Below are 24,128 nucleotides of genomic sequence, written 5' to 3' on the forward strand. Positions count from 1 at the left end.
CATTTTCAATTTTAACGTTAACATTTTAAATTAACATTTTACAGCATACTTTTTAATATTTATCCTAGTTCGATAGATATTTGGCACATTTGGAATAGAAATGAGCGGATGTAGTAATAAAACGACAATTCTCAAAGTGCTATTACAGGATACTTAGGTTTAAGTACTTTTATTAAAAAATTGGTCGACATATTTTACATAGGAATTTCAAGACAGATCGATCAAAATAACGAAGTCAACCGAACGATTAGTGTCATCGGGACACTTTGCCGGTGAACAGGCGACAGAACAAGCTTACGCGATCCTTGGCGCCGCGGCTGATTATGTCAACGATTTGGATCAGTACGAGGCGTTGTTGAATAGAGCGGTGGCCTTCTTCGATTCGGCGAGATCGGTGAGCATTGACCTTTTAAATTTGCCCTATTTGATATTCCCATTATATCCAATTCATTGGCAATAAAATAAAATTTATTATTTACTCGTAAAAAATAATCTAGTACAATAAATTAAAAACAATTTTGCTGATTTTGTATCATTGATAAATAAATATTCCAACAATAATAAATACATCGAATACTATATATTATAAAAAGACGGAATCTAAAGATTTAAAAAAATGTAAATTACGAGCTTCGAATTTTTAATTTGTTCTATTATAAAAATGTCAGTGTGGAAAACGAGGATATCGAAGTTTGTGATTCTTATTTCGAAGGCAATTACAAAGTTAGATCAGTTGGAAATTCAGCTGGTGACGACGGAGCATCCCCCATATTCGACGAAATTAGCTCGTTTCCATGCTCAGACCGTCGCCACCATCGAGGACGTCACCGCGAAACCTTTGGCGGAAGGATACGCCCTTCTAGATGTCACAGGAAGAGGAGCGCCAGGAGCTGAGGTTAGATTCACAGATTAATAGCGACAACTTAATTGTGGTAGACCGGTTGGCATGCATAGTCAATGAAATCGTTCGATTCAATGAATGATTTCTAGTATTCACCTTCGTATGATCGAGAGCTCCATTCTTTATAGAATTGAAATCAGATGTACTTACAATTTATTGGAGTACTTACAATTTTTGCAAATTTAACTAGCAAACAACAAGTTTCTCTGCGAAAATTACAGTCAAGATATCGTTATCTGAAATTTTTAGAATTTTCAGAAGTTTTATTTAAAATCTTCCGCGAATTTGAAATAAAAGTATGTTAATATAAAAGTAATTATAATTGTCGAGAATATAAATTTTAATTTTGCTTTAATTTAGATACCTTTGAAATTGTTACATATTTTCCTAATTACTAAGTTTCAGTAGTTTAAGGAGCGAGATACTAAGAGTATCTTCTGTTTCGTGGCCATAAATATACTAGAAATATATATAATTTTCGAGAACAGTCAACTTGAAGTTTTACTTTCATTTAAATAATATCGAAATTATTACGCGTTTCTCCGATTAGCGGATTTCCTCGGGAAGTGAAACTTCGAGAGCAGTTTCTCCTATTCCAACTATGAAATCGAAAAGATATTAACAAAAGTGCTTCCAGTTTCCGAGAAATTAAATTTCAATTTTACCTAAATTTAAATCCAATAACGAAATAATTACATATTCTTCCAATTACAGAGTTTCAATTTCTCAGGGAGTGAAACTCCATTCAACGCCTATACATTTTGTAACTCTGCGACGAAAATAATATTAATAGATCGACATAAATTTCAGTTTTACTTTAATTTCAATATAATATCGAGACAATTATTAGGTTGTCCGAAAAGTTTCTTTCGTTTTTTCAGAAAATAAACGCACAACTTTTTTGTTTTATATTATTTCGTCGAATTACGTACCATTTTACTCTGTTGAAATAAACGCTGCGACATTTCACAGACTTGGTTTCACGTTTGTATGAAGGTGCACTGTTGTAAAAAAACACGTTTGTGTAAGAAAGATACTTATCGAACAACCTAATACATGGCCTGTTAATTTGTCAAGTTTCAAGCTTCTTTTCTAATCCTTCAGGGTGTGAAACGAGTGGTGGAGGAACTGGAAAATCGGAAGATCCGTTTGATGGAACGGTGCACAGCTCACGAGAAGGAGAACCTCGAGATATCGAGGATCATAAATACGTTCTTAGACAAGCACGACGAGCTAAGAAAGTGGTTAATGAGCATACCCGAAGCGTTTCTCCAGGGTCACCAAGACATGGGCAGCGACGTGCCAATGGCGGAGGATTTCTGTCGGCTGCATCGTCAGCTGTTGAACGATCTCGAACGAAGGACCGACGAAGTGGAGCATTTAGAGTTCGAAATTTTACCAATTCGAGAACGATTGGAAGAAACGCAGAAATTAGAACTACAGTCGAAAGTGGAGGAGTTAAGAAATTCCTGGTCAAAGACGAAAGAGCTGGTAGCGAGTAGAATCGATCTGGGATCGCTTTATTTGCAATTCCATATGGCAGTTGAGGAACTAACGAGGGAAATTGAGTCGATCGAAAGCGAATTGAAGAGACAAACGGATGTTTTGGACGAGAGGAAGATCGAACAGCTTGGAAGACGTTGGAAAGATCTTCAGCCGCTTTACGTCAACCTGACTAACACTGGCAAAGCGTTTCTGGACGCTGCTATCAAGGTGTGACATTAATTTCCTATTATCGAATTTATATAGGTTGTTAATATTTAATAGAATCACGAGAGTAATCAAAATGGTGAATTCGTGACTTCTCATTAAAATTTTACGAACTTAGAACCGTGTACTTTTAGAGACTTGAACGACTTTTTGCAAGGTATATGGATAGAAGCGAATTTTTCTTTTAGCATTAGATTAGATTCGATTGGATTAGCCATTGTTGTTATACAATATGGATGATATTTACTGGTACAAATATGATTAGTGGCGATCAGATACTCGAGATGCTAATTCTTTTTTTATATTTTTTTTTAATTTATTTATTAAAATTACGATCAATTCTCGCGTTGAGAATTTTCAATAATTTTTCTGGCGTGGCGCAGTGACATGGCTGATTATTTATAATAAGTTAATAGTTATTATAGATAAGTATAGTTTATGAGTAAGTACTATAAATAAGTAAATATTACTTAATTTAGATAACTAATTGAATCTAGCGTTTAGGTCTGGCGGATAGTGCCTCTTCAGCCTGCGAATCTGGCCCGTCGTATCAAGTAGTCCAGTGATTAGGGGGTTTCGGTGTTTGTTGACTCTTTTGCTATATCTGTCGCTATATTTTGCTATTTCTTCTTTGACTGTGGGTATCTTGAGGTCGCGGTGTATTGTTTCATTGGTTACATACCAAGGTGCATCAATCAGAAATCTTAGCGTTCGAGATGCTAATGACAATGATCTTAGGTTCGATAACGAATCCACGGTCAACGGGATAGCAAATGCGTTTTCTTCCAAAGTCTAAGTCGAACTGAACTTAATGGTCCACAATTCAAGTGTAACTCAACTTACTTGTCCACAGTACAAGTAGAACTCAACTGACTCTCTCGGTCCAAGTGGAACTGCACTTATGTACTCTACTCTCTACCTGTCTGTACCCCTCGGGTCAAATATATTTTTAAGGGGAGCTATACAACTATTCCATACATCTGTTAAGTAAAAACGTTTTTTTTTTTTTTTATTTAGTTGTTTACATTCAATTTGTCCGATTTGGACATTTGGTAGAACTTTTTGGCTGTCTGATTATCACGTGGGTGGCTACCCCCAGCGGGATACCATCTTTGTGGTTGTTAGGTTATATCCTTTGTGAGATCTGTTGGGTGTTTCCTTTTTAGTCTTCTTTCTATGCTTGACGTGTTGATCGTTTCCGCTGCCAGCCGGTTCGGGTGCGTTGCTATTCTTTCTGTGTACCTTCTTGCACATCTGCTAATCTCCTGCTTGACCGTTGGGTATTCTCAGGTCTTTCCGAATGTCCTCGTTTCTAACGTACCATGGGGCGTTTACTATTGTTCGAAGAATTTTAGCTTGCATTGTCTCCATTTTGGTTATATGGTATCGTTCCAATTTTAGTATATGTACTACCGAAGCAAGTACTAGGTAAAAACGTGGCTACGTTTAGCGACCAGTTGTGTCACTTCGAGCCCAAGCCTACTGTCATAAATCTCGAGCACATATAATCGAATTAAATCATAAACAACCACTTCTAAGTTTTATTATTCAAGTACAGCTATAATAAAAGGCTAGACTAAAGTATTGGGGGTCTTCCCAAAAATTCCAAAAGAAAGGCCCCTACCGGTAGTTCTCTATCGAATACTAACATCGAATGACTGAGTAGATACAATTTTATGCACTTTAAGTTTTTTTCTTTTTTTTTGTAACATTTGTAAAAAGCAATATGTATCTTCCAGATCGATGATCCTTATCTAGATGTACCGAGAGCCTGCATATGCGTGCAGACCCTCTTAGAGAGGTTTGCTAACAGACAGTTGACTATAACAGAATCGTGGGAGAAATGGAGGACGACGATCGAGATTTTGAGGAAGAAGCGAATCGAGCATCAACGAAGAATCGAAGAGAGCACGAGAGTAAGTAGCTGACCATCCCATTCAGATATTTCTTTTACCAAGATACGAAATTTCTATATTTCTACTACGTTTATACTTGTAGACGATGGAATGGGTTTCCAAATTCAGCGAACAATTATATCCAGTGATAACGTCTCAATCTCCTAAAACAGCAAGCATTCTTCAAGACTTAAGCGGATCCAAACATCGTATTCTTCCCGAGTTGAATAAAGCTGTCAACGAATTAGATTCTAGAATCAATGGAATCAATACTCTAGCTCAGAAAGGTAATTTTAAACTAATAACCACTTTTCTAAGATATATAGAAAAATAATAATTTCGAAGACAATGAAAGATAAATATGTAATAAATATTGTGAATCAGGCGAAGTAGAGATCGACGACGAGATCCTGAAGAGACTTCGTCAGATGCACGAGAATCTTCATGCGACTGCCAGAGATTACGAAACTCTTCTGGAGTCATTGATTTCCATCTTCCAGAATATCGAAGAGGTAAAATATCAATAATATTAGCTTGGCAACTAAGTGATTGCGGATTTTGTCAATACAACTTAATGACAAAATCCGCAATCACTTAGTTGCCAACCCAATATTTTACGCAAAAGTCAACATTCCGTCGAATATTTAAATATAGCTCTATCACAATATAAAATATAGTAGTTTAACATAAATATAACAAGCATTGCACGTTACATTTTCAAAACTCAAAATGGCATCCTATCTTGATAAAAAAGCAAAATAACGAACAGTTAATTGTTATTCTGTAGAAGGCCGCGGAATTACGTGGCTCGACTTGTATATATCCGGTGTTCTTCTCGAAATTTTAATTTCACGATTAATTTTCTAATCCTGTTCAAGGTTGAGCATAAGATCGAACAGTTAAGGGCTCATGCACAACGTATAGCGTCCTTGAAAAAATTGTCCGAAGTGGAAACACTGTTCAACGAGCTCGACGCGATGAAATGGACAATTTCTGACAGACAAAATCAGATTAGATCGAAGGCTCAAGACGTAATCGCTAGGATCAAGCAACAGGAACCGCCCGAGGCTGGTGTTCAGGACATTGAGAAATTGAAGCGTGCTATAGATTCGTTGTCGACAAACCTTGAACTGTTTTGGTCTCAGACGATTACTAAGATCGAAGAATATCGACGAACGTGTACTTTTTCCGAGGATTTGGAGAGGATTGAGACAGAATTACAGGATTTGAATGAACATTTGAAGAAGGTTGACGCGAAGATTGGTGAGAACCTTCAGACAGCTAAAGCTACTGCTACCTCGTTCGTACAATTCGAAAAGACAGTCACGGTAAGAACAAGAAATTTTTACACGATAAAAAAAATACTTTATATTGTTAATTATAATAAATTTATAATTTTATTTCACGATTCAACCTATTAAAATAAAAACTAACAGCGTTACAAATTTTATCGAATGCTTGACATAGGAAATATTTAAGTAAGTAAACAATAATTCAGAATATTGTTTAACATTGATCTAGAAAATCTTACGATAAATAGAGTATGGTAAATAATATGGTACTTGTTATAAACTGGAATTACTATAAATAACAGGAAATTTTTCAAAGAAAAATAATATTTAGAAGTAACATTGAGTAATTTAAAAAGACAGAAACAATAGTTTGGAAGAAATTACTCGCGTTTTAAATATATTTCTCTCGTTGTTAAAATGCTGAAATGGTGTATCGTGTTTCTGGTTCGTAGATTTTGGAAGAAAGAATCGAGACGTTCGTGAAGACGACCGAAGAATCGATTAATATTTTAACGCCTCAAATCGTCAACGATATTTCTTTCTTGCGTGAGAGGTGGAGAAACTTGAAGAGGAAAATCGAAGAAACAAAGAAGCGAATGAATTTGAGCATAGAGTATTTCACACTCTTGGAGGAAGCCAAAGAATGGAATAGAGAGGGTAGCAAATTGTTGGTCGTGATAGCGAGGAAAGCAACCGCGGTGAAGACTCCGAAAGACGCCATGGATTTGCTTCAAGAAATAGATCGTTACTTGAAGCCAGGCGAAGAAGTTCAAGAAAGGAGAATCGAAAAGCTGAAGGAACTATCGACAATCGTATTTGGTAAGCGAACAAAGTAAATTGGAAATGTAATATATAGAATTTAAGATACGTATTTGAATGCATATAAACGATAAATAACACAAATTATTAAGTAGGAATTATTTGTAAGAAAAACTGTGTTCAATATACAAAAGCGAGTTCTTCGAAAGTTTTTTTTTAATTTCTATATAAAATACAAAATATTTAATGGAAAATATAAATAGCTAAATACACGTAACTATCACCAAACAGACGTAGTAAAATAGAAATTTATATGGATCTATATAAAATATTTTGTCATTGCAAATAATTCTGACACGATTTTGAAATTCGTATGTGTTTAAATCTCAGACGATATATTACATAATGGGACAAAGTTTCTTTTCGTTTCAGTGTTTTATTTCGTTTATGTAGCGTTATACCAAAATAGTAAAATTGCTATCCTTTGTGCTGTTATGTAGGTACAGACAGATTACCACAATTCAACGAAGTGATCGTGGAAAATCGCCAAATGTTAGACTCCTTCGCCGTCGTCTCGTCCGAATTCCGAACGTTGGCTCAAAATTTGAAAAACGCGGAAGATCTGCAGGAGAAATTAAGGATCGAGAAGCAGGAAGCAGACAGAAGGTTACAGGCCGCGAAAGTGGAAATGGCTGCCGCAGAAGCAGCCAGAGAAGAAGCGGAGAACGCGAGGAGAATCGCGGAAAAATTAGCAGCCGAGACATTGGAGAAAGCAACGATAGAAGCAAAGAAACTGAAAGAGGAAAAGACGTTTGAAAAAGTTTCTGCTCCACCGTCGTTTTCGGTGTCAGCGCAAACCGAGAAGATCGACAGCACGGACAAAAGTTTCGTCAAAGAAATGGTCACTTCCGCAACTATCACTAAAGAAATACATATTTTGCAAAAGGTATAACATATATTCTCGTTCTACGTCTTTTTCTGTATTTTGCATCTTTCTTTTTTTCTGTTCGCTAATGGTATAATTTTAATTATCGATACGACCTTTAAAACGCGTAAGTGAATGTTTTTCTAAGAAAACTAGAAGGAAAATAGGATGCATTCTCGATTTCTTACGTGATATACAAGATGCATGAGTCACGTAATACAGATGAATCGCGTTTCCATTTCGGTTGAAGATGAAATAACTACGATAACAATGAGCTAAGAGCATTTTTATTTTCTATTCTTACTGATGTTATTCCACGTGAATTACTAAAAATATTTTTCTAGTTCTATTATAATTATTTAATTATAATAAAACTAGAATAATGTAAGGAATATGTATGAAACATTTTTTGAAATATTAAAGAAGCACGTTTACAATTGAATATTGTATATTAAAATCGATTATAATATCTGATAGAAATCTGAATATTAAAAGATAACAACTTGGTATGAAATATATTTATATATAATTAATTTAAAAAGTTATCATATATATATTATATTCATTCTTTCAATATAATTGTCACTCACACTTTTGACACTTTATGTATGCATCGTATACATATACGTATATGCTGTTTTCTTTTTTAATTTTAGACGGAAATTGAGAAAACGTCTCAACGCGAACCAAGTCCACAGAAGAACATCGTCACCGAAGAAATACGCGAGAAATCAGTAGAAAGACTGCTAAAAGAGAACGTTCCTCCATTGGCTCCAGAATTTACCGTTCCCCTACACGATGCCACTGTACAAGAAGGAGAAAAATTCACTTTCCAGTGCAACCTCGTTGGTCAACCAACGCCGGAAGTGGTTTGGTACAAGGATGGAATCTCGATTTTGAATAACCCTGATTATCTGACAACGTATGTTCAAGGCATTTGTACTTTGACGATCGAAGAAACTTTCGCCGAAGATTCTGCAAAATACACTTGCAGAGCTTTTAATATCGCCGGGTCAGCGGAAACGTCTGCCACGTTGACTGTTAAAGGTAATTTTGTAATATATTTAAAAGAATTTTAATAAGTTGATAAATATGGGAAACGAGAGAAAAGCGAATAATTGGACTATTATTATTTCTAATATTTATGTAACAATTTCCGAATATATAATATTGTAAATTACTTATTTATAGTAATATTCGAAATTTAATTTAATTCCAATTAAAATCCCCCTTGCTATAATATTAACGTTATTATTTATCAATTACAAAGATATAAAAATAGAATTGAAAATTTGCTCATGAACCTTCAAGGGGTTAATTTAATTTTAATATAGTTCATCTTTTAATTTCTAGACTTTAATATTTTATACGATTGGCTAATTGAATATCTTACCATATGGGGATTTAGTAAAGCTTTTACGAATATGATTATAACGTCGAATTTTTAGAAACAGCACCGGAAGAGCAACCGAGTCCACCGGTTTTCGTGAAAGAATTAGTGGCATCGATGGCGGTGGAAGGATCTTCTCATCGGATGGAGTGCATCGTCGAAGGTAATCCTCTGCCAACTGTACAATGGTTCAAGAACGACGTGAACATCGATAATTCTCCTGATTACATCATCACTTACAATAACGGTGAGGCTGTTTTAAAATTCGAAGAAGTCTTCTTAGAAGATAAGGCTACTTATACTTGCAAAGCCGCCAATCGACTGGGTCAAGCCTCCACTTCCGCTTTTCTCGATATACAACGTAAGAAACTTAATAATTTCTTAATTTGTCAACAAGAAATATGTAGTTCCAATCGAAAGGTTGATTTTATGCATCGTGCATTTTTAGCTGTGGAATTTACGTCGGAAAAACCATATTTTGTTGCTCCGTTATCGAATGCCATGGGAAGAGCAGGTCAAAGGGTGAAGCTCGAATGCGAAGCAAAAGGAAATCCAACGCCTACTTTGACTTGGTACCACGATGGAAGACCGGTGGAAGAAACCATGAACTTAAAGGTAAATTTTTATGTTTATTTAAAAGGCGCTGATACTTATTATTATTATTTTATACTTAACGTGAAAATTATTCGAAACACAGTAAATATATACAAGAAGAAAGTTGAAAACGGATATGAAATGCTAGAAAATAAAATATCGTACAGGATATATAATCTTTTTATCGAAAAAATTCAAGTTTCCAAACAATCCAAAAAGCACCAAAACGACTTTTAACAAGTTTTTGATAAGACACGTTTTTCAAAAGTAGCATAAAATTGTATATATATAGCTAAAGGCTTTCCTTCTACGTTTGTAATGTACATTGCTGTTCAAAAGTTTGGAATACTTTACACCATTGAGGCAAATAATTGTTTCTAAGAAATTAGAATTATGTTTCTTTCTCTTCCTTTTAAAGACAATTGTTTGTAAAACGTAAGACATCTTCTGTGAAATAAAAACAATTATCTACCATTCGATTCTATAACATCAATTACGAATTAACAAGAAAATTAGCAGAATAATTAACACACAAATGGAAATGCAACCAAGCAATGTATCTTTCTCTATAGTTGTTCCATCGAAAGTACAATTAATTTTCACTCATCCGAACCTACCAAAATTAAACGTATCGAAATACGATGGGCTTTCCCATAAGAAGCAACGCAATGCTATTGGATGCAACAACATAATTTTTAAGCAAAACATTGTTTCCTCGTCTTCTCTCTCTTCCACGGTCTCCCATTCGAGGCGAGGCGACCGTGTCGCGATATTTTTAGCCGCATGTGCACGCGCCGAATTCGAAATAAAGCAATGTAGCGGCCGGTGAAAACGAAGAATTGAAATTGAATGTTCAGGGTGTCGGGATTCGCCGTTTCAGATACAAACGGACGCCGGGCGAACCAGCCTGATCATCTCGGAGGCGTTTGCAAAGGATGCCGGATGTTACACGGTCGTCGCTAAGAACAACGCCGGCGAGGCCACGGTGTCTTGCAACGTTTCGGTGAAAGGACGACTTCCTCACGAAACCAGCGATTCTGACTTCGCTTGCAGCGACATGGAGCCCGTGGTCCCCAAGATTCAGATGCCATTGAAGGATCTGAAGGTTCAGGAGGGTTTGTCTGTTCGACTGGACTGCGTGATCGTTGGCCAACCTGAACCGGAAGTGAGTGTTTTGTGAGATCAGAGAAATACTCGAGAGGTAGCCCGAGTTTTGTCGATGTTGATTTAGGGTAGTCTCGATAATTGGCATATTCCAAGTTGTTTCTGATTTGAAACTTTCGCGATGACGTAACGATATTCGCGATTCTTCGGCTTGCAAATTGTATTATTAGTACGTTGAGTTTCGTTCCGGGCAGACGTGAAAAACAAGCGAACGGGAATATTCGGAACAAGATGCGACGTAATAATTCGATCGAAGGCCGAAGAATCACAACTATGTCAGTCCATGGTATTCTCTCTACGAAATTGAGAAGAAATCGTAGATCAGATCGTTTGGAAGATTTATAAATTAAACAAAGAAGATTTTCTTAGACATAATAATTACATTATTTAGGAACCCATTTCTTACATGTCGTTCCATTTTTATTTTTTTCTAATGTATATTAAAAGTATTATATTTACATTTGCGAGAACCAAAATTAATCTGCTACAGAAATTGATTCGGTTTTGTTAACTTTTAGCTTTGCGAGGATAAAAATTTTCACTTGAGAGGAGACCCAATTAACAGATTAGAAGTAGCATATATTTTTAAATACTATATGGACCGTTTCTTTCTATGAATTTTTATTATTTGTTATTTGAGTAAATTCATAATGGCTGGCTCGAAAAGTTTTTCTTAACGATTAATTCTTTCAAGGCAGGCAGACTTCTGTTTTTAATTAAAAAATAATTCAAAAGTATGTGGCGTGTAATTATAAAAGAAAAAGTTTTGTGAAAGTCAGAATAAACGATAGTAGAGCTATCTTATGCTCGATGGATGAAACGAATACAGTCGAATATTTTAGCTAAGCTTCGACATTTAATTCTGTAACTTCTTTTATAACAGAAAATCTGTAAATTTGTTGGCACAGGTGATTTGGTATCACGATGATCAACCTGTAAAGGAGTCAGCCGATTTCCAGCTGTTGTTCCAGGGTGACAAATGTTCCTTGGTCATTCACGAAGCTTTTTTGGATGACGCCGGTGTGTACAAAGTAGTCGCCATTAATTCTGGCGGTGAAGCGTCTAGTCAGTGCACATTAACAGTGACACGTACGTAGAAACGTTTTATCGAATACTTACATACCATGAAATTCGTAATTTTTATATTTTAATAATCCACGTCTTTTGCTATTATTTTTAACGCCAAGAAATTTCCTGTAAATTTTTGTAGTAGATTTTTTATTGTAACTCTTTGTCTACCTTGTTATAGAATCTAAACTTTTTACGCTCATTGATTGTATTTACAACAGCTGTGCCATAATTGGAATTTGATCATTTTCAAAGAAGCATTCAAAGATGCTTATTTATAGATGTTTTAATTAATTCCGTGTCTTCTTAAACAAAATTCAAATTTCATTTATAGATTACGTAATCCTTGGGTAAATGAGAAACTTAATCACCGAAATAATCTCCAGCTTTTGTAAATCACACGTTCTCTTTGCTAACGTGTAAAATAACAAATCATAATAACAATAATCAACGTGTAAAATAACAAATATCTTTCATGCAGCGGTGACCGTTTCGAAAAAATTGGACAAGACACGGACAGAAGTGGAAGAAACATTGGTCGCGGGTTCACCTCCAAAATTCGTGAAACTTCCGACAGATTCTCTGGTGGCGGAAGGCGAGACCGCCACTTTTGAGTGTGCGGTAGTTGGAGAACCGAAACCAGAACTCAGATGGTTCTCTGACAGTGGCGAGATCACCGAGAACGAACGTATCCTGGTGAGTGTTTGCTAAAATAAAATTCAATGAGATATCGAAGAAACACGCACGTGGTTGCTTCAGAACCAAGAACAATCAGACGAGCAGCTTTCGAAAGATAAATTATTTTTAAAAAGTTATTTGCTAAACGCAATGTCACGTAATGTACGCGATACGCGAATACAAATAATCAAAATTTAAAAAAAGGCTCGATGATCGTGTTCTTTGAAGAACGTTATTTTCTACTGTCAAATTTATTTTTCTTCCTCGTATTTCTCGCTAATGTTTGCCCTTCCATGTTAAATTAACTACTGCTGCCTGTACGAAATATTTAAATAATCCCCAACTTTATATCCTACTGTGTTTTGATGATTCAGATCCAGCGGAGGCAAGATGGAACGAGTATTCTGAAGATTTCTTCGACGATCCCCGAGGATAAAGGGAATTACGTGGTCAAAGCGTTTAACGCGCACGGAGAGGCGAAAGCTTTCGCACGTTTGGTCGTGAGATCGTTGGGTGACTTTAGGAGAAAGGAAGAATTCGTGCAAATGGAAGAGAAATTGATCGCTCCTACGTTTAAGGAAAAGTTTGAAGACAGAAGAGTGTCAGAGGGCGTTTCTACGAAATTCGAGTGTATTGTAGTTGGGAAACCAGCTCCGAAAGTAAGTTATATACCTTTTGTTTTGAATTTTAAGATATGCAAATTATAATTATTAGGTCGAGTACGATATATACGTGAATAATTCTTGATTGTTTGGAAAAAGAATATTATTTGCCTTATTATACAATCTTCAAATAATTAACGATTATTTATGTATATCGTATTTGGATTAATAATTCCAATTTCAATCTAATAATAATTGTCAATTCTTCGTATCTTATAACGCAGAACTGAAGGATTTATGATCGAACCACTTTCTCAATTGTTACAAAGTATTATAAAAGTTATTATCCATTTTTGAATTCCACTATGTTTCGTACATTCAATTCAAATACTTCTTACCAAAATTGTAGACTTTTTCAACTACAAAACCCTGAGGAATATAACAGCGAAATAGAAGATACACTGATATTTAAAAACTAGATCCTGTGTTAGGTGAAACAGTTCGCTATTAGTATCATTGTATGTATATCGTTACTATAATATCGCTTTCAGTATCATCGAAGGCCTACTTGACCATAATTTGCAAATATACGATTAACGTCGCTAACTTCCAACCGTAGAAAAAGCCATCTGTCACAAGAAAATCACAAAACAATTTTGAATATCGTTAAATAAATATCGGACTCTCATAGTCTGAATAAAATCATAATAATCATAATTTCTATGCAAATTCATATTTCTACGAACACAATTAGAATACTAGGATCTAGACAGAAATTTCTTCCACCCATCAAATATTATAATGACAACAATATTTTACATATTTTATACAGTAGTACTACAAAACGTATTCCCACCATTGTATTTATTATAGCAACTGCACATCGCTTAAATAGGTCCAACTATATCAAATATCATATCATTAAACAATATCCTTTATGACTACAAAAATTTGATAGTACAAAGATGAAATATAGAACCTGATGAAGAATCGTTTCGTTAGAAAATAAGCAACCCCCATACTGTTTCATATTTTGCAGCTTTAAATTTTCTGCAAATACATAAAATACAAAAAATCAACTGTTACTGTTAATATTTTACATATTTTATACAGTGGCTACAAAACGTATTCCCACCATTGTATTTATTATAGCAACTGCACATCGCTCAAATAGGTCCAACTATATAAAATATCATATCATTAAACAATATCCTTTACGACTACAAAAATTTGGTAGTACAAAGATGAAATATAGAACCTGATGAAGAATCGTTTCGTTAGAAAATAAGCAACCCCCATACTGTTTCATATTTTGCAGCTTTAAATTTTATGCAAATACATAAAATACATAAAAATCTACTGTTTAAACGTAGCCAAAGCGTAGCTCTTAGCCTCAGACACCCAACTACTATATCAACAAAGAAAAATGTGTCACAACCTTCGAACCACGTGGAACTCGCATCAACGCGCTAAATGTTACGAAATGTTCACGACTACTGTTCGATGGGAGGAGACCAGGCGAATAGACGAGTGTCGAATCGCGGCGCCGCATCTTGGATCCGTTTGTCGAAGGTGTCGAGGGACGCGTAAAAGATGGGGCGCAGAGTTGGCCAGACTGTCAGGAGGTGGCCGACCAAGAGTAATTTCGTGCCTCCGGGTTATATTTAAACGGGAACAATGTACCTGATGTGGAAATTCGCGGGTGCAGCCGCGCCGCGAGGTTCTCCGCGAAATTTTTAGTGACACTCGCGGATCAGGTATCGATATCGTTTCGTTCGTGAACTTTCCATCGGATTATTTCCGATTTGAATATTGTGAAACTATTGATTTACGATCAACGCTCTATGTATAATCGACGAGAATACGAATTACGCAGCTGCCTTTATTTCAGTATGCAGAATGATCGAAAGAATTTTGCGTGCTAGTAATAAATAGCATTTTAGTATTGATTTTATACGCGTGTACTTACAGATTGTATAATTAATAGAATTTCCCGGTACGATCCATCAGATATTGTAGGTAATCGGCACTCGGAACTGTAGAAACTGGTTCGTTCGTTCGAACACGCCGAACATTTCGTGGAATTTTCTGTGTTGTTCGTGGATTGAACATCCACAAGCAAAAGTAGTTTATATTTCGGAATTTTGTGATGCAATCGATCTCGAGTACGCGGTCTCGTTTGTAGCTTTGCAACGATGCTTCGTTTACCGTCGGACGATGAGAAAGTTCTTTTTCTTCTACGAGCTTTTTAAACTTGGCTCAAGGTTGGGACTTTTATTTACGTTAATCTTTTGCATGGAATCGCTGGTTTTATTGTGATCGATACAATTTGATCGATATTTTTCCTACATCAGACGTGTTATGGTTACGAATATACAATTATTCTTTTAATTATATAAATCCAACTTCTCTAAGGGATGAGACTTTTAAGCAACAAATCGATAGATCTCGAGAAATAAAATGTAATTAAGTGAGTTGATATGGTGACTTTCAGATTCAATGGCTATTTAACGATCGTCCTGTTCATGGCAAGGACTTCTTGGTGTCGGTCAGCGGTGATCGACAGGTGTTGACGATTCCAGAGACCGGAAGCACGCATGTTGGTACGATTTCCTGCGTGGCGGAGAACGCTGCTGGCAAGGCGATTTGCAGTGCTCGTCTAGATATTGGTAAGCAATTAAATCTGACCTTGACAATTCTTAAGCAAACGTATCCCTTGTCAGGAACAAAAGAAAAGAATGTGTATCATTTTATTATCCGCAACTACTATTATATCATACTACTGGTACCTATAATGTTATAACACAACGTTTGCTGAACGCATCTATAACTTGCACGCTTTATTCCTCGCTTAATTTCTTCATTTTTTAAATCGACATAATGTTTTCCAGCATAACGTAGTAAATTTTTAATGGAATATAATTTTTCATTTTTTATCCATCAAATTATTATCAATCTTGGCAACCTGCTATATTTTACAATCTTCAACCATTTCACCTTTGCGCTAAATATTTTCTACGCTATCTTCCTAAATTATAATCTTGCACCTTCCCTTAAACTTTTATCACATAATTTCCTGTACTCGTTACAGTAACAACCAGACAAATACTCGTATTTATCTTACCGTTTATGACTTTCTTACGCGTGAACATCAATGAACTCGTTCATCATTGGATACAAACTACTACATCGTTGCTCTTAACGTATTTAGTCTTGGAAAATAAAAATATTCGTCTCTCGTATGTTTTCGTCGCGGCTCGATTTTAAACGAACAGAAATTCCGCAACGTCGAACAGCGTGGAATATTCGCGGTTAATTCTAGGCGATGTCGATCTCTCGGAAACGAAGCGATTTTTATTGCCAACCGCGTTACAGTAAATTAGTTCGCGCGTAGCCAAAATATCGTCGAAACCGACAACGGTGTCACGAGTTATTAATACGCGTCTATGCAAACCGAATGGCAGCTTCATTCACCAGGTAGCCGACACACAGCTTCCACATAGAAGAACAGTATCACCGGAAAAGCGAGATGTCGCAACGAACGAACGATACGAATGGATAAAAGATTATGATACGTAGCAGCGGGATGTTGCGACAGCAACGGGTCTCTCTGAAATTCGACACCGTTCGTTCTCGTTGGTTTCCGCGAGAAAAATCACGCGACCACCCGTTTGCCAGCGTCTCGAAGTTTTGGTTGTTTCATTGCAACGCTGAGCCCGCGCAATTTTCAGTGACCTTCGCTATGAGATATTTGTTTAAATATCATGGTCGAATATCTTTGATTTTTCTATTGACGTGTTGTTATTTCTATCAAATTGTATCTCTTGTATCGTTTTTACATAAATTTCTTATTTGCGTATTTCTAAAGTTTTCTATTGTTCTAATTTTCTATTTTTCTATTTTTGGTCCTGTTACAATTGTGCTTTTTATATAGACAAAGAGAGGGTTGTTTATCTTTTTCTATCCAATTTCGTTGATTTTACTGAATTTTTAATTTCTTCTTCTCCCTTTTATTCAATTTTCGTATTTGTTTACCCTCCCCCTGGTACGTTTTACTTTCGTCGTAATTGTAATTTTGTACTGGGAAAGGATTGCTTGCTTTTTCATCGGCTTCTATTGAATTTCCTATTTGTGCGTCCTTTTGAATTTTCCTGTTTTTGTTCCAACTTATTTTACTTTCATTTTAGCAATTTTCATAACGATAATTTCACATAAAAATGGTTTATTCGTGGTTTCCATAGATTTTTGACACTTTTTGAAAATTCTACATTTTTGTCGCCTTTACAATGAAGTTTGTTTATTTATAAATTTCTATACTGTCTTCTCCTGAATTTTCACTTATTTTCTACCGCTCTCTTTTTTCCCCCCCTTAAAATCTGCCCTATATTTTCCCATAAACACGATGAAATCTGCTATTTTTATTAAAAATGATAGTAGCTGGTCGTAATTTGAATCTTTTATCAACATTCATCCCGACGATAAATATCGCTTTCCGTTTTGGCGTCGAGTAAACTCTTTTTGACGGGGATATTCGTGAACAGGCGATATCCCATGATCCATTACCCCGAACTCGGCTGTAATATAGAAGGGAGGGGTCTTATTTTTAACCAGGGCGACTAAACAAACTCTTTTCTCTTCTTTCACCGACGAAAAGTCACTTTGAGTCACGACTAATATTAGGTCGGTGCACATGCCGCGCAATTAAATCTGACGTTTCTACGCCCACCTGTACACTGTATTACGATCCACGTAGAAACATTCGTCTAGTCGATCGTTCGCTTCAATACTCATTTTCTAACGTATGTTTCGCATTTTATAGAAAATATCCGTAAAACATCAGGTATTTATTAATTTTGATTGAACGATAAATTTCTTTGAATCGTGAATCATCGAACGTAAAGAAGAATAACAGTTTCAACGAGTAGTTTTATGGTGATACTGTCAATAATAGAGTGGACGTGATCTCTAGAAGTGTTTGTTTCACAGCGGTAAGCAATGGTTTCCGGTCAGATAGATCTTTCACTTTATATTTCAAACGCGATACTCTAACTAATATTAAATAAAATTGCAAGATTAAATGCTATTACATAGAAAATATATGAAAAATATTTATTATATTGTATGAATTTTTCTCTGTAATGTTAAAAAAGTATGTATTTATTTAGAATTATTTTCCTTTCTCTTGCAATATTCTTATATCCACTGTTAGTACAAATTCGTTTAGATATTTTTTACAAGAGCCTCAAGTTTGTTATATTGTATATGGATTTTTCTGAGTAATGTTAAAAAGGTATGTATTTATTTAGAATTATTTTTCTTTCTCTTGTCATATCCTTACGCCCAGTGTTAGTTCAAATTCGTTTAGATATTTTTCACAAGCGCCTCAAGTTTGTTATATTGTATGAATTTTTCTCTGTAATGTTAAGAAAGTATGCATTTATTTAGAATTATTTTTCTTTCTCTTGTCATATTCTTATGTCCACTGTTAGTTCAAATTCGTTTAGATATTTTTTACAAGAGCCTCAAGTTAGTTATATTGTATATGAATTTTTCTGAGTAATGTTAAAAAAGTATGTATTTATTTAGAATTATTTTTCTTTCTCTTGTCATATTCTCATGTCCAGTGTTAGTTCAAATTCGTTTAGATATTTTTTACAAGAGCGTAAAGTGAAAGATCTGTCTGGTAGAAAACTTTTGCACACAACTGTAAATATAGTAAATTGGTTGTATGTATACAGATTAGTGATGTAATACGTGTTAAATAAGACTTCTATATACGTGCGTTGCTTTTCTAGTACAGTGGTTGGTATGTCAACTGATTGTTATGATCTTTGTTGGTTTCATGCAACTACGTATATTTTTGTTTCCTCTTTTTATTGATCATTTAAGAGAAACGGTAGGTGAAATTGTACCCTTAACATTGAGAAAGCTGTACTTACAGATTAAGATCACATACGTGAAATCTAAACAGTCGACGTTACAGAATTAGTAACAACGTAACCAGCAAACTACTAATATTATACGCGTAACGTATCGAAGTTCCAAAATAAATCATTATGATTCAGTATGATTCAGGGTTATAAAGAAACCATAATCATAAATTCAACGCTATTTCAACAATGTAAATACAATAGGGAAACTATCACACTCATTGGCAAGCAACATTCTTTTTCCAATACTTTATAACAAAAAAACAATAGAACGAGTGAAGAAGTCTAATTATAAAAGAACATCTCGCTTTTCACTTTTCATGATCCTGTCGATACTATATCCTCCAGAAAATCGATTCATCAAACATTTCACTTTTCACTCTTCACCATTCGAAGATAATTCGTTTCCCTAAAAAATCGGACACCAAATGAAATAAAAATTGCAAACTGAATAAAAATCATGGACTGAAACAAATAGAATGATACAAAATTACGGTAGACTTAAATCCACTATTCCATTAACAAATAAAAAAAAATAAAAAACACACAGAAAGATAAGGAGAAAAATATTCCTAATAACAAAAATTTCGTTTCATTTCTAAGATTCCAACTACGATAAATTAAATCTCCCCTTAAAGCTCATCGATCATTTCAATTTACCTTCGAACGTTCGATAACTAACGACACTAACTTACTATTATTAATTGGACGAGCTGGTCCATCCCCGAGGACAGGTCAGTTCCGCGATTTCCGTATTCTCGCAATCTTGTTCCGTGTGTCGCGATGGCCAGAGGAGATGCTCTCCCTCGCTCCTTCTCTCTTTCGGCCGGTGCACACACGCAGAAAGCACGTTATTTTTGTCGGCACGAATACCCGGCACGTAGCCTAGTCCAGAGTCGCTAACCCAGGGAATTCGAGCGCGTCTTCTTCGGGGAGCCTCGCTCCTACCTAGTGTCGCTCTCTTCGATTCGACCACGAAACGCCATCGACTGACCCATAAATTGACACGAAATCGATCGACGCTCTGAAACCTATATCGCAGGTAACACCAGTGATAAGTAGACTGTAGATATTTATGCAAATTCGTATTTTTGAGAGCGTAACTAAAGCACGAAGCATGATCAGATGCTTGTTTCACTTGCTAAATATTATAATCGTTAATCCATTCTCGATATTTTACATATTTTTACGTATCTACCGTTGCGTACTCTGGCCTATTACGTGTATTTTCATATTTACGTGTATTTTACGAATCGTTTTGTCAATTTTTTCGTCCTCGAACCTATCACAAAGGCATAAAATTCCGCAGTCTTCTAACAAGATTTTGGTAATATAATTTAATTGATATAAATTATTCGAGGATTGTTACGTGCGAAGCGACAGTTCGATCGTTGTCTTGTGTATAGACACGCGTGTTTGAGTTTTTAATTTTTATCGAATTGAACGAAATTCATTGAATTCTAAGAAAGACGTGTTCATAGGAGCAGAAGTTAAAATATTAGTCGTCTAAAAGAGAGGAAGTTTTAATATAAATTATATTTCATACCACATTATCTGTCAGAATAAAAATATTTGATGAAAAAGGAGTAGATTAGAAAATTGATAAAATTAGACATTCCATACATCACGATCTGGCACATTCATTTCATGTCATAGTAGCAAATTGTAAATTAAATTATAGTTGGCGAGATATTGAAATATACAGATCCTGATTAGAAGAGGTTGCAGAACATTGTTTTGACACGTTGTTAACGTATTTCGTGCTTTCGATGATTCGAGTATCTACGGATAACGTGACACAAGAGACAGCTGTTTGATAAAAATAAATTTCCTTCAGATGGCAGTATGATGAAACGATGGCTGAATTTATGTGCTCATAATCAAAATTTCTGACAGTAAATCGTACCTTCGAATGAAATTTCGATAGATCACGTTGTACAGATATTGTTATTTTTCAAACTCGTATTATACGAGACCAGCCAACGTATTCGTAAATATTTTTTATTACATTAACCATTTGCACTTGTATGTCGAGTGTGACTCGACGTCAGTTTTTATCTCAGGAGCTCCCACTCTCACTCGACATTTTTTCATATCCACCTTTCTTTTGTGAAACGTGAGAAAGAAAAGCAGGATTGCATCCTGGAAATTGTTTCAAGAAATATCATACACTTAGAAATTACAAAATACAACAATAGTACGAATAAAACTGCTATTTAAGCGAATTTCTTTCTTCCTTTATTTATTTAAATTGTCTTATTTTTTAGTTAAAGTAAATTTCAAATAAAACACTTAAAAGCGTTGGCAGCTGCTGCTAACGAAATTGAAATAAAATTCCCAGTGCAAAGGGTTAAAGCAATAATTTACCTTCTAAAGATATCTTACAACGTATTTTCAATATCTCGTGCAATTTCTTCTTTTTCGTAAAATTCCATCTTAGTGAAATAATTCCTACGAGAAGTACGTTATAAATCTCCAAAACTCCATTAAATTTTTCTATTCGTCCCCATTATGCTGAATTATTTGCAAGCCCGAGAACAACTTCCAAATGAAATTCGCTACGACACAGTTTCTCGCCGTTGTATCTATTTTAAAAGGGATCACTGTAATTCCCGATATCATTTCAAATCTCACGCTCGACTTAATAAATCCCGTGCCAATGATCGATTTACCCGGTGCTAGGTGAACGTTACTATTTTCGTCGTTGATCGTGGGCATACTGTTTTCTTAGTCGTTCGAAGGGCTTTCCAATTCATCGAAAGCAAGATACAACGTCCAAAGTTAACTTTTACGGCCTTTCAGCAAACCATAAAATTCGGAGATCGTGTAATCAACTTCCCATGAAGAGAGAAAAAAAGAAAAAGAAAGGGAAGAGGAGCTTGATTCTCTGTAAATAACAGCCGCGGTGAAGTTTTACTGGAACCAACATCCGAACGGATGTTTCGTGATTTGCGAGTGAATTCAGGACGACTCGGGCCGAATTCTCGCGATCCAGATACGTCGGTCGGGATGAATTTTCGGTTCGAGCGTATCGTATCTTGGTTTCTCGCCAACCTACAAACTTCTTTTGATTAGCTTGAAACCTGAAGTTTATGAGATCTTCAGGTGAGGAGCGAGTTATATTGGAAACAATGAAATGGAATCCTTTGGTAGTTGTAGTTTCGTCACTGAGTCTGTTCAACCAATTAACGAATTTTTATCGACTTTCGATCGATTTAATCTGTATTAATTAATCATATGTTTCATCAAAATATATTTTCAAAATATCGTATATTTGTTTATGATCTATGTTTGTGAAGTTTATCTAAATTTCTTTTTACGATCTCAAAATGGAGACCATATAACTAATAAATAACTTAAGAATATGAGTCACATATTAATGAAATTTACACGCACTTAACCATGGGTGTACGTATACGTAATGTTTATCAGAAGATCGCATGTATTTTGAACCACGCATAGAAGTTTATAATTAATACGAAACATCCATCGATTGAGTATAACAACTAGAATTTAATTCAGAATTTTAAATCAGTGCTAAATATTCTCTGTTACAACGTGTAACTGCGTACAATGCCAAATATCGATAAATTTTACAATTTGCAACGAGTAAAATTCCCAGTTTGATAGACCAGAAAGTTAAAATTCAAACTAGAGTTGAAGTTTATATTAAACTCTGTTATAAAATTCAATCTATTAGGTTGTCCGAAATGTTTATTCATTTTTTTTTGTTTTATATTATTTTATTGTATTATGCACGAAATGGATCATACCTAATTCAATAAAATAATATAAAACAGAAATTGTTGTTCGTCTATTATCACCTTATGAAACGAAAGAAACTTTCCGGACAACCTAATGCTTCTCCAAAATTTGAATCATAATCCATACGACAAATATAGTTCGATGTTACAGAGCCAAAGAATTAATCACCAAAAAATCATTCGTTTCGAAAGCAGTCGTCTTTTAATAGAAATTGTTAGAGAAGAAGAGTTTTCGTTCTATTATTTTTCGTGACTCTCGTGGAACGTACAATTCGTTTAAAATTCCTTGAAGCTGTTTAAAATTCCTGTTTATTTAGCAGTTAAACCTCTGTTCTGTCGTTCGAAACAAAGAAAGGTGCGAAATTTCTAAAATAACGTAGAATACGGTTTAGTTCGTCTCGATCTCGCGGCAAGATTAATTCCCTTTTTCATTGTTTAACGACATCGGTGGTCCTCGAGTTCCGTTTCCGGTTGCTTTCGAGAGTCGAGCAAACGCGGAATTCCTGCAAAACGGTTACGCCATTCCCGCGGATTCCAATTCCGGATACGATGATCCGATTCTAGCGTGGCATCGATTTAACTGGCCAGCTATTAATACATTCGTGATTCAAGGGAACAGATCGATGTTGATCGACGATCAAACTCTTGATTTCTGACCAATAGTCTGCGGAATCTCATGCACCTACGAGAAATTTCAAGATACAAAAATGCACAGTATACGCGTAATACGAAGAAACATACGAAACACTTATCCTTTGTAATGTTTTACAGATAAAGTATTTTTCTGCCTAAGTGCTATTTTGTAAATTATATTTATAAAAATACGAATTTCCGAGAATGTGTACCGTCTGGCGATGCTCTAGCAGGAGGAAACAACGTTGCAAAGTCTATAGAAATTCAATGTTTGTTCGGTATTTATTTATTTATTTATTATAGATGCTAATTAATATTTCACAAATTAATATCATATTTTTGACTGTTGAAGAGTTCGAAGAGTTCGCGAAGGATAGATCGATGCGAGTCGATCGTCAAAGTATAATAGTTCGATAAGACAACGAGATTAAACGGTTTAGAAAAATGGTAGATTTTTTTTGAATTATATAAAATTATTATTTCGTAGTTTAGATTATTCCTTTTCGCTATAAAATTCGGAGGATTTAGTAGAGTAGACTATTTGTCGCGAATTTTGTTTTTGTTTACCTACTACGAGTATTTTGCGTACGATTTATTTTTATTAAAGGTGTGCTCCATTTTGTCGAGTGAAATTATATTTGGTATGCGTGCCTTCCTTCGATGCCAAGTTATCCGGAGTTTAGTGTGATGAGAGAATGTGAATGAAATTCGGGGCATCTTTCAGTGACACTTGCCTTATATCTCAAACTTCTTCATGCTTTGTGTTCACTTTGTGCCTAAATTATTTTCACCTGATTTCCTATACAACGACAATGTAGGAGTT

General features: G+C 35.2%; 1 protein-coding gene across 1 annotated transcript in view; it reads left to right on the top strand.

The window, feature by feature from the left end:
- Window positions 1-24,128, top strand: part of LOC117210299 (titin) — a 245,115-nt gene that overhangs the window by 49,285 nt on the left and 171,702 nt on the right. Inside the window, exons 23-39 of the mRNA XM_033453195.1 lie at window positions 203-394; window positions 713-895; window positions 2,006-2,614; window positions 4,351-4,527; window positions 4,610-4,793; window positions 4,891-5,018; window positions 5,385-5,834; window positions 6,251-6,617; window positions 7,058-7,503; window positions 8,139-8,529; window positions 8,931-9,233; window positions 9,321-9,487; window positions 10,347-10,631; window positions 11,533-11,719; window positions 12,180-12,394; window positions 12,751-13,035; window positions 15,473-15,647. Of these exons, the coding sequence (XP_033309086.1) occupies window positions 203-394; window positions 713-895; window positions 2,006-2,614; window positions 4,351-4,527; window positions 4,610-4,793; window positions 4,891-5,018; window positions 5,385-5,834; window positions 6,251-6,617; window positions 7,058-7,503; window positions 8,139-8,529; window positions 8,931-9,233; window positions 9,321-9,487; window positions 10,347-10,631; window positions 11,533-11,719; window positions 12,180-12,394; window positions 12,751-13,035; window positions 15,473-15,647 (4,744 nt within the window). The remainder of the gene's footprint in view (window positions 1-202; window positions 395-712; window positions 896-2,005; window positions 2,615-4,350; window positions 4,528-4,609; window positions 4,794-4,890; window positions 5,019-5,384; window positions 5,835-6,250; window positions 6,618-7,057; window positions 7,504-8,138; window positions 8,530-8,930; window positions 9,234-9,320; window positions 9,488-10,346; window positions 10,632-11,532; window positions 11,720-12,179; window positions 12,395-12,750; window positions 13,036-15,472; window positions 15,648-24,128) is intronic.

This window comes from Bombus bifarius, unplaced genomic scaffold (genome assembly GCF_011952205.1).
Source record: "Bombus bifarius isolate JDL3187 unplaced genomic scaffold, Bbif_JDL3187 scf7180000008199, whole genome shotgun sequence".
NCBI lineage: Eukaryota > Metazoa > Arthropoda > Insecta > Hymenoptera > Apidae > Bombus > Bombus bifarius.